The following is an 11,603-nucleotide window of genomic DNA, read 5'->3' as shown; positions in this document are numbered from 1 at the left end:
TGAGACGCAGAACATTTCAACATCCGACTGCACGCATCCAGGCTAGGATAGCCTGCGCGCTTCATCGCACAACAGTAAAAAAAAAGAAGAAAAGAAGAGAAAACAATATAACAAGTCTCAAAAGAGAGAGAGAGACTGCAGACAGAACTCTGGGGAATATTGTGTGAGGTATTACTCAGTTTGGCCACATCTTTCTATAAATAAAAATGATACGAGGTGAGAAATGGACAGCACCGACAATAATAATTGTGAAAAGTATTACACTCCTTGGTGAGTTTTTTTTCTCTTTCTTATGTCTACACGTTGTAGCTGAAACCTTTGGATGCTTTGAAATTTGAGAAAGAGAGGGCTTCAAAAATGCTTTTACTTCTAAAAATCCAAAACGTGTTTATTTGGTTTCTTTACTGCTATTCCTGAATAAAACACAGCGAGAGCCACAGTCAGGTAGGGGATCCAGCAAGCACATAGAATCCGTACAGTGAAACATGGTAGTGGCAGCATCATGGTGTGGGGTTCTTTTTAATTGGTCAGTGTATGGCCTGTCAGAGGCTGCTGAAGATTTAACACTGGGAATGAGTTTGGGTTTCCAGCTTGAGAAATGCTGTTCATAGACTGACCTTGGGCCATTTCGGAGGTGAATATACATCCATAGCACACTATTCAGTACACAGTAAAAAATGCTGGGTTATTTTCATAACCCAACTTCTGGGTAAGAGATGCTGGGTCATATGTTGGGTTACTTTGACCCAATATTGGTTCAAAAGTAGTGACCCAGCGGTTGGGTTGACTTTTTTTTTTGTTTTAATGAACTCCACTTAACTGATTCTGTTAGGTTTCAGGTTCAGTTGACTCAACACTTTACCCAATTGGTTGGGTCAAATACAGTTTGACCCAACCAATTGGGTAAAAATCCATTGCCCTCTTCACAAACCTCCATTTTCAACTGGACTGTGACCTGATCAGACAACACTGGATTTCTCAATTCAAATAAAACATGGTAAGTAACAATATCATGGCATAATATTTTTAAAGTTTATAGGGTTATTGTATTCTTCATATACTACAGATCTTTTAAATTAAATTTATGTAACTTTAATTTAATTATTTGATTTAACCTATCATCTTCGTTGATAGGATAATGTTTTTGAAATAATTAATTTAATTCAAAGATAATTTATCCAATTTGGTTTAAAAAAAAAGGTGAGGGTGTGGGAGGGAGAGATAGCGCTTTGCCCCCTGGTTTTCGCGGGCCTCGTTCACTAGCGCGCGCAAAAGGTGGTAGCTTAGCCAGAATGCTAATAACGGATCTATAGCGACAAGGAGGGACTGGAGGCTTTGCAGTAGCGGTGTCCGAAGCGATACAGGCTATACAGGTATTCATAGTAATATATCAGTAATATAACTGTTAAATGTCATTTTCATTAAGCCTTTTATTTCTTACTGAACACACTATGCTATGCTATTATACGGCTAACCTGGGTGAAACCGATTGAGGCAGTGGAGAAGAAAAAAAAGTATGCAACAGCAATGGCAGAGGAGGGGAAGCTAAAGTTGGATAATATGCTTTCTGTCAAACAAAAGTAACTTTTACAGATTTCTAGTGAAGATTTAACTATGTAACAATAAAATATCTGCTCGATTTATTGAAATATCTCTTAATTTAAAAGTGCTCCGACATGTTTGGAGTCGTCCCCACCGGTGTTCTGTCAGATCAGCACACTCTGCGATGGCATATGCTTAACACAAACTGACGGCTATACTGTATCTGTCATTACCATATGATTTTATGTAAGCAGCAACATCATCATGACGCAGAAATTAGATAATGCGCACGTATGTTATTCTGGCCATTATTAGCCACCAAGGTGGAATTAAAAACATACAGTTATTAGTGAAAACAACTGGATTAACTTTTGGGTTTACACAGATCTGCTTCATGTTGTCAGGTATCAGGTTGCGCTGAGGGGAGAGCTGGTGAAAACAAGACTGAACAGTGTGATCTCTCCTGGTGTCCCAAAAAGTGATGTTTTACATTTGTTCAGGGTTATTAGCTGCTAAACATATAGTCAATGTCCTATTATTTTTTCTTATTTGCTGTGAAATATTTGGTGATTGTCCTAAATAAAATATTTTTGCACACATTGTACAGGTTATTTTCCACATAGGAAAAAAATGACTCAAATTGTATCACTTTTTTCCCTGAAAGATCTGAAAGATGGATGAGTTTGTAAAACAGAAGCTGACTGAATGGAAACTTTCTGACCTAATCCCTGCTTTTGAAGGTAGGTTAAGTATATACATGTGTGTGTGTGTGTGTGTACTTAAAAGCATGCATTGGCAGGAATTCTTTGGATTGAAAATATTAATATGTAATTTCTAATATATTTCAGCTGAAAACATTGATGAAGAAAGCTTCTTTCTTTTGGATGCTAACTGCCTGACATCCCTGATTCCTCACCTTGGTCCTCGTCTGAAATTTCAACGTCATTTTGCAAAATTTCTCGAGGTATGCTTTGAGTCATAGGACAAGACAAAATGGGATATGTGTGTTTTAAATGTGGGATGTCTTTAGGACATAACATAAGGAATTTTTTTTCTCACCTAAGAGTAATTCATAACACATATTCAACTTCAAGATATTTCCAGTGTGCTCAAAGTGGATGCAAACGTACATTTAATCATATGAGATAATTTAGGCGACATCTACTAGGGCATGCTATTGAGTTTGACACAGAAATAAGAGAAACTAGTTATGTTGGACATTGTGAAAGAGCAACAAGTCCTCATTTGAGCACCATATGCAATTTAGAAAGTGATGAGGCAACATTGGAACACTGGGATGATTTGGAGGATGTGAGCATAAAAGACAGAGTTGCACTCTTCTTAGCTAGATTGAAGGCCAAATCCTCACAGACCTTAAGTGGAATCAGAGATGTTGTTGAAAACACATCTTGTCTGATCAGTGATCTAGTTGGCAACCTAAAGAGAAAAACTGCTGCATTCTTAAAAGAGACTGGACAGTCTGAAACTCCAAAAGCTGAGAAACTTTTAGAGGAGTTTACTTCAGCTTCTGAACCATTTCAAGGATTTGAATCAGAATACAGACAAATGAAGCATTTCACCCAGTCAGGGTACTTCATACAACCTGAAGCAATTCCTTTTCCTGGCTTTTCATATATGCAGGAAATTGATGGAGAGACAGGGAGAGTGAAACAAGTAGCAGTACGAGACACCTTTCAGTATGTTCCTCTCAAATCTATGTTAAAAGTCGTTCTTGAAAGTCCTGGAACAATTAAGAAAATTCTTGAGTGGCAAAAAATGAAAAAGACAGGCCTTGAGGATTTTAAAGATGGAGCATTGTTTGCAACCAATCTTCTTTTTTCTGAAGATGTGTCTATTCCATTAGCACTTTACAATGATGACTGCGAGATGGTTAATCCACTTGGATCAAAAACATCAGTCCACAAATTAGGGTTTATATACTATACCATGAAGTGCTTGCCACAAGAGTTTCTTTCTAGTTTAAAATCTCACTTTTTGTTGGCAGTGTACAAAACTGATGATGTAAAAACCTATGGACTAAATGCTGTATTAGAGCCAATTGTTTATGAAATTAAAGATCTGGAAATGAATGGCTTTCATGTAGAAACTCCATATTTCAAAGGGACGGTCAAGGCTGGAGTGGCACAGGTCTGTGGGGACAACCTTGGACTAAACAGCATACTGGGTTACACAGAAAGTTTTGTTGGAAATAGTGTGTGTAGGTGGTGTCGCATACACAGAGATGTTCTGAAGGTACAGACAATTGAAGACCCTTCAGCATTGCGTGACAAAGCTAATTACAATTCGGACTGTCTTCTACACAACCAGTTTCAAACTGGTATTAAAAGAGAGAGTTTTCTTAATAAGTTATTATTCTATCATGTCACCGACAATGTTGCTCCTGATATTATGCATGACATTCTTGAAGGAGTTGGAGGTTATGAAGTTAAGCTTGTGTTAAATGCACTGATTGAGCAAAAAGTTCTCACTATTGACCAGCTGAACTATAGACTGACCAGCTTTGACTATGGGTTCTGTGATAGTCGCAACAAGCCATCTGCTTTCAAACTCCATGATCTCAAAAATCCTGATTCTGCATTTAGGCAAACAGCATCACAGACATGGTGCCTACTCAGGCTCCTACCTCTCATGATTGGGGATTTGGTTCCAGAGGGAAACCAGTTTTGGGAGTTACACCTTTCATTGCTTAGCTGTATGGAGTTGATTTTTTCTCCTTCGTTAACACAGGGAGCAGTAATGTTCTTGAAATATCTTATTCAGGAACATCACTGTCTTTATTTGGAGCTCTTTCCTGGTAAACACTTAAAACCCAAACACCATTTCATGTTACATTATCCTGAAGCCATAAGAAAATTAGGGCCTGTCGTTCACTTCTGGTCCATGCGCTTTGAGGCGAAACATCGATTTTTCAAACGAGTTAGTCATGTGAACTGCAGTTTTCGTAATATATGTAAAACCCAGGCCTACAGACATCAAATGATGATGTGCTACATTCTTCTGTCTGGTCAGATGTTCTCTCATGATCTTGAAGTTGGGCCTGGAAGCACTAAAATTCTTGGTGCTGTAGATGATTTTGAAAAGGTGACAAGTGGATTGGAGGAATTTGCTGTTTTAACAGAAGTGTTTGTGCCATCTTGGATAAAGTACAAAGGTACAAAATACAGGCCAGGAATGACAATGTTATTGTCTCACTCTGAAGATGGGGAACCCCAGTTTGGAATCATAAGGAGAATTTTGACAATAAACTCAAGTATCAAATTTATTGTGAACAACTGGGAAACAACTGGCTTTGAAAGGCATTTCTTTTCCTTCACCGTGTGTCCCACTTCAGAATTTGGGGCACTGGACATTGAATCCATTGATGATCATCACCCCCTACATGCTGTGAAAGTCCGAAAAGAAAACAGCAATGAGTTTTGCATTTCTATGAGATATAGGCTTTTTTAAAGACTGACATGTTGTGTATATAGTTTTCTCCATAATTTTGCATTTGTCTTGACCTATGACCAATAGCTACATTTTTCAAAGTGAGAACTCATTTATTAACTAAATTATATTAAAAAAAAGTTATTGTGGAGAGGATTATCATCATTGACATTACAATGGTGAGTGTAACTATGGGTTCATCAACTTTAAATGATTATCATTAACATTGTCTGTCTTGATTGTGTGAATACTTTTTATACAATGTTTATATATAATTAACATAATTTCTATCATTTTGCAGTTTCAAACTTTAAATTTACTCTGGGGATTAATATTTCTTATATTTGTATTGTAAAGACATCTAGCCCTAAAACAACTGAAGATGCTGATCCTACACCACATGCTGAATTAGAGAGTGGAGTTTCTTCTGTTGGAAGAGCAGCATTTGTAAGTTAAGCTGCACAATCAACCTTTCCTACATAACATATTGACATCCATTCTTACTAATTAAAATTAAAAATGACACATCTCATCTTTTCTTAAATTTCTAAGAATATTAAACTGCAGCTAAATAACAGCTATTTTTTTTTTCACTATTTATCTGTAGAACATCCGTGAGATCCTCAGTGCCTCCCCTGAAGGTAGACCTGTGGTTATCAGTCTTGATGGAAATCAGCATGTATCCATTCGTGAAAGACGGTGCATGGTCAGAACACTTGTGTCACACCTGATGGATCAATATGGAGAAAAGTGAGTATTTCTTGTAAAAACTGGATCAATTAGGTTGTTTTTGTGACATTTTGCTCTTGGTGAGAACATTAACGGCATTGTGCAGTGCTCACCTAAGTAAAATTTCTCCAGTAAGAAGTCTTAAAGTATGTGTTGGGCTAATAAAAACTGGATTTTTTGGAAATTGTTTGTGTTTTAAGGTTTCTGCTCTATGTTTTCATCTTACAATAACTAATTAAAATAAAATATTTTACTTGCCTGTCTTACTGAATGTAATTTTTTTTGTTTCCAGCCCATCTTCAGACACTAAAGCAATTCTGGCATCTTCGATTGTGGACCAGTTTCCATGTTTAAGAGACAGCCATGGCACAGGATATGTAAGTTTTCACACTTCAGAGAACTAGCACACAAGTACTTCAACAACTTGCACAATGGTTAGCATTAAATATCATTGTAACTATGGTGTTTGAGCTTTGAGTTGTAGGTTTAATAAAAATTTGGACATTAAAACAGAAAGGCTAACATTTAACTTTTATATTTCTTTTGTTAAAAATGTTCAGGACGCCTGGTTTACCCGCGGAAGACAACACAGGCCAGCAACTGGCTTTCTGGAGGAGCGTCTCCGTAATGTAAGGAAAAGGCATCAACCAAGGAAGAAGATGCTTTCAGCCCCAGAAGCTCCACCAAAAAGATCAAGTTTGCCTGGTACTAGCACATAGACTTTTTCCAAGCCCTATTGTTTTGAGCAGCAATCTAAGCTCTTATTGCTGTGAATTACCTCACTTTTTTTTTTCTTTTAATTCCTGTAATATTTTTTTCCCCAAAGAACCAACCATCAGTGCTGAGCGTGCCATCCAGATGACAGAATGGCTAAAAAATAACTTCTGGCCCGCAGACCAGGTTGTCCAATACATGCGGGAAACTGCAGTATATCGCGCAGGATGGATCCGCTCAAGTGGGACAATCCCAATGCAGCAGATTTTTGCAGAGTTCCCACGTTTGTTGGACACACCAGGGATGGTGAGGTTATACCTCATATTGAGATCAGTTAAATGTTAAACAATAAACTGCAATACCATGTGAAAATGACAATTACAATCAAACTCAAAATGTCAAACTACCCAGAACATACATTTGTAGCACCCATGAAAGGTTGAATGTAATAGTTCATTTCACTTTTACATTTGATTTGTATTTTTGTCTTTTCTGATTGTTAGATTTTGCAGGACTTTGCCGTTTTATATCCACAGTCTTGTGGAAAACTGACAGAGAACTGGAACACCTTGTTCTCATCAAAGGTCATTCGCATGGGGAAGAAGGAGGAGAGCGGTCTTCTGCCTGAGATTGAGTTGCTTCCACAAGGTATTGAAGCTCAAAAGAAACATTTTCTGAACTAATTTTTTTCTCCTATGGCTCTTTTTTGATTGTGTAGCATTTTAATCTGAGTTTTTCTTTGACAGACAAACAAGGTGACGTGGCACTACAGCTGCTGCCAAAACTCCTCTCTGCTGTTCCCTACAGAGTTGGGCGAAAGGTGGTCAGACCCAGCAACCTTGAAGTCCAGCAAGCCTTCATTGATGTCCAGCCAGTAAGTTCATGTCAGAATGAGTTCTTTGCTGTTTAAATGTAGTTGAAACCAGAAGTTTAAAACAAATATGCTTTTTTTCCCTCACTGTTCTTTCTGTCATTAATCTGGAATTTACCAAGTCCTAATTGACGTGAAATAAGAATTTTAATGTCATATAACATGAGACAGCGTTGACCAAAAATATGTCTTTTTATATAGTATATGTAAACTTCAAACGCAAGGGTCTTTTGATAATGTATCAAACAAAAATCATATAAGAATTAGTCAAAAATTATTAGTGGGGAATGTTCCTCCTTACCTTTAAATGACTAATGGCTTCCTTTCTGCTTTTTCCACACACCAGATTGGGACAAATATGGTGGAATATCTTGGAAGTACAGCAACAGAGCATCCACGTGTTCTCATGCTTGGGGACAGGTATTGTTGTTCCCAAGCATTTGTCGTCATAAATGGAACTGCTTTGGAATATCCATCTCTTTTGGGGGCCGTTGACGGCTGTTTCAAATCATTCTTCGTTTTTGATGTGAGTTATCCGAAGTCGTGTATCCAGATTTGGGATTTTCTCCAAACTGTGATATATGAAATCCCAGGAAACGAGTCACCCCCGATAAAATTAATGAGGGCACAGTTGGAGGCCATGGAAGAATAAATGCAATTCTTCAATAACCCTTAAATAAGTTTTAAATGTTCTGATTGAAAAACCTTTTTGTTACTATGTTACTATTTTTTTTTACATTTCCTTCAAACTGATGAAAATATTTCGTTGTGTACACCAATAAAGTTAAAAAAGGGTGCAGATTTAATCAACTGTTTATATGTAACTTTTACATGTCTGTATTAAAAATTTCATGTATGTTGGAATGTATAACATTTGCAAATAAAAGTTCTTTTGAGCTAATCTGAATGTTTTTAGTTAAATTTTTATAGTGAATTTTAAAGTAGAAAAGGAAAAAAAAATTAAAAATAAAAATATGGTGGTAAAAATGACCCTTTTAATGGGTAATAAATTTCAACCCAATATTGAGTCATTTTAACTTTGGGCAGTGGTCAATTTAACCCAAGCTTTAGGTTGCAGCTATGACCCAATGTGCTGGGTCAAACCCTCAACCCAACCCAGTTGAGTTAAAACAACCCAGCGTTGGGTCGGTCCATATATGACCCAGCGCTGGGTTACGTATTGGGTTATTTTTAACCCAGCAGTTTTTACTGTGTATCCTCATTTTAAAAAACGAACAAAACAAAACCAAACAAAACAAAACCAAACAAACAAAAAAAAACTTGCACTTTTTACTTTTGATTTATGTACTTTTTTGTTGGATGGTGACAAAAAACGTCAGGATCCCATCGGGTCCGAAAAGCGAAGCACAAGGTGGGAAACACCGTTTACTGCCTGCCTGCTGATGGGGTTTTATTTATTTATTTATTTATTTATTTATTTATTTTTTAGCTGAATGTAAATTGGATTTGCAGTAAGTTGATTCCTCAAAGCCACTTATATGTTGCTCAGTGTACTGTAATAACTGAGAGGACATGCTTTCATCTTGTCTTCAAAGCTGTGGAGCAGGTGTGTCCTCCTGCCCCACCCCCACCACCACCACTGAAACAAACCCCCGCCCTGTCCTCCATCTTTGCTGTGAAGGTTTCTGACTCATTTCCCCCCCCCCCCCCCCCTGCTTCCATTTTAATAAATGTCACCCCCAATGAAAGGTAGAAGGTGTTATAAGCAGTCTTGTTATAATTACAGTCAGAGTCGGCCTGACTTTGCTTTGCTGTTGCATTCAATTTGTGTGCTCATTATGAAGGAATAAGTCTGAGCTTCAGAAGGAGTCACAAGTTCACGGATTCCTCACTGAGGGAACTTGATCTCGACTGGGACGCGCGTGCGTTCAGACGTGCGCAGATTCAGACCTTGAGTAATTCCACCTCTAGCACTTTCTATCTTTTGTTTTGTTCTTTCAGCTGGTTTTTCAAGAGACATCTCCCCCAAGCCTGCTTGGCCAAACAACGTGACCTATTTAGACATAAAGACACACCTAAAAGCTCCAGCTTTGAGCTCATGTGACGGAATGCCTCCACTGAATTACGACTGTTTCCAAGAGGATCTGGGGCGACAATCTGAGGAAGTCACGACGGAAATGAGAAACATTCCAGAGTATTTTTGTCTGCTTAAAATGTTATACTTGATTTCAAATAACTCTTCAAAGCTAGGGTGTGTTTTTTTTGGATCTCCTTAGCTTTCTCTGCTAATCAACATAGTAGTTACAGCATCTACAAAGCAACTGACTGCAACAGTTCTTATGAGAAAAATGATCATACCAAAAAATTGGACAGGAATGTAAGGGGTGGATTTATAGAAAGCTTTATTGTAACTACAAATTAATCTAAAGCCTAAAACGGCCAAATGTTTTATTATTAGTATGATGTAGTGATTCTTGAGACAAAACCATATAACCTGGTTTAGCTTCAGGTACTTAAACCCATACATTTTTATGTAGGAGTTATATATCGCCTATCCAGTCGTTTTTAAAGCGTTGCTGTCTGTAGCGTTCACCTTTGTCTCTGTCTCTTCACAGATCTGTGTCGGCTTTTGTCTCCTGTGATCCTATGACTCATTGCTCTCCCCCATGGCTCCTTTTCTCCTAAAACAGATCAAATCTCCAGATTCTTTCCAGTATTTTGATCACACGCGCTCATGAGAACGAACTAGAGCTGTGTACTCACGCAGAGAAGAAGAAACACTTTTCATTTAGATGTAGATGCATTTTAATTTTATAAATGTATTCAAGCTTTTAGCTATCTAATGTATGAAAAAAGAAAAAAAAACGTCAATGAACGGACTCAGTGGTCACACAGGGGGAAAAAAGTGATGAAGTGAAGTGGTGACTTCACTACAAAAATGATCATGCGTTCATCCAGGAGGAGGAAGTCAGCATTATTTGAAATATTTAAAAGCACTCCAAACTGAACACAACATGCAATAGTGGCAGCTTTTGATAATAGTAAAAAAAAATAATAAAAATAAGTAAAACTGGTGAATTTCAAATAGATTTAATTTCTGCTCCAGTTCTGACCAGCATTTTTACTCTGATGTCTCTGTGGTTCGCCTCAGCAGAAAAAACATGTCACCAGAATACTTTAGCCTACTATGGTTCGATGGCAAGTCATTTAATTCTTGTTTTTTTTGGGGTGGGTGGGGGGGTTTGCAAAAATCGTCTTCTTAACTCATACAAGTTCTGTGGTTCTAACAACAACCTTGGATTGTTGCTTTCCTGAAAATCTAAATTGTGGTTGTTTGACGATTCTGGGGCAAAAAGTGTTTTTCGGCAGAGAGACAGTTGAACGAGGAGAAATCTGCCCCATTTACCTGCAATCTTTCAAAACTCTAACCTCCTCTTCATGCCCAGGGTGCATTTGGCGTAGTTCATTTCTTTAACTAATAATAACAGGATTGCTGATTTATTCTAGTCTTTATTTGATAATGACAATTTCTTGATGATTTTGATGAAGGCATTTGAGAAAATGTAAATGTTTGTTTCTTGTTTGCTGCTCTCAGTATAATTTATTTTTGTCATATTTTTAATCACGTAGAGCACTTTCAACTGCCTTGCCGAAGAAATCTGCAATGGAAATAACTCTGAAGTTTAGACAATACAAATAAACTGGACTTGACTGTATTCTGTTTCTGTGTTGCTAATGAGCCTCCACACATTCATTATACATGTGGCTTTTCAAAAGGTCTTTTTGTCAAGAAAACGGGATGTTTTCTGATTAAAACAAGCATCCGTATCATTTGTCATTTATAAATGTTTGTACACTTTGAGTTTTGAGAGGGGCTTTTTGTGACAAGTTTGAAAATGTTTTGAAATTTCTTATCTGATTTGAAAATCTACCAAAAAACTTAATCGTTTCTATTCATGCTTTAAACTCTCTGACAGTAAAATATGATTAAGAGTGAGTTTTTGTGTGACGCCCTGGACAGGTCGCCAGTCTGTCGCAGGGCAACACAGAGACAGACAGGATAAACAACCATGCACACACACACACACACACTCACACCTAGGGAGAATTTAGAGAGACCAAATTACCTAACAGTCTTGTTTTTACTGTGGGAGGAAGCCGGAGAACCCAGAGAGAACCCACTCATGCACAGGGAGAACATGCAAACTCCGTGCAGAAAGACCCCAGGCCGGGAATCGAACCCAGGACCTTCTTGCTGCAAGGTAACAGTGCTACCAACTGCCCCACTGTGCAGCCCGGCATGAGGTATGTGAAGCACCAAAACATGCTCAGTGCTTAA

At 37.7% G+C, this 11,603-nt stretch overlaps 1 protein-coding gene across 6 annotated transcripts; it reads left to right on the top strand.

Moving 5' to 3' along the window:
* The first annotated feature begins 662 nt into the window (after window positions 1-662).
* Window positions 663-8,204, top strand: LOC116713910 (uncharacterized). 6 transcript variants are annotated; one of them, XM_032554178.1, is made up of 11 exons: window positions 663-997; window positions 2,207-2,282; window positions 2,391-2,506; window positions 5,347-5,436; window positions 5,597-5,739; window positions 6,011-6,095; window positions 6,279-6,423; window positions 6,545-6,738; window positions 6,936-7,080; window positions 7,179-7,306; window positions 7,650-8,204. In XM_032554178.1, the coding sequence occupies exons 2-11, from the start codon at window positions 2,216-2,218 to the stop codon at window positions 7,953-7,955; spliced, it is 1,419 nt and encodes a 472-aa protein (XP_032410069.1). In that variant the 5' UTR covers window positions 663-997; window positions 2,207-2,215; the 3' UTR covers window positions 7,956-8,204. The 6 variants fall into 6 exon arrangements, 5 of the variants coding, with proteins under 5 accessions (XP_032410069.1, XP_032410072.1, XP_032410070.1 ...); XM_032554179.1 differs by lacking the exon at window positions 663-997 and adding an exon at window positions 1,908-2,020; XM_032554181.1 differs by lacking the exon at window positions 2,391-2,506.
* Window positions 8,205-11,603: the final 3,399 nt, after the last annotated feature.

The sequence above is a fragment of the Xiphophorus hellerii genome, chromosome 23 (assembly GCF_003331165.1).
Source record: "Xiphophorus hellerii strain 12219 chromosome 23, Xiphophorus_hellerii-4.1, whole genome shotgun sequence".
Classification (NCBI taxonomy): Eukaryota; Metazoa; Chordata; class Actinopteri; order Cyprinodontiformes; family Poeciliidae; genus Xiphophorus; species Xiphophorus hellerii.
This window is presented reverse-complemented; position numbering and strand designations above follow the sequence as displayed.

Excerpts from the sequence above, each read along its gene's own strand:
- LOC116713910 (XM_032554178.1), top strand. The coding sequence starts at position 2,216 with ATGGATGAGTTTGTAAAACAGAAGCTGACTGAATGGAAACTTTCTGAC. Across the intron at positions 2,283-2,390 it reads CCTAATCCCTGCTTTTGAAG|CTGAAAACATTGATGAAGAA; the intron begins GTAGGTTAAGTA and ends AATATATTTCAG. Across the intron at positions 6,739-6,935 it reads TGTTGGACACACCAGGGATG|ATTTTGCAGGACTTTGCCGT; the intron begins GTGAGGTTATAC and ends TCTGATTGTTAG.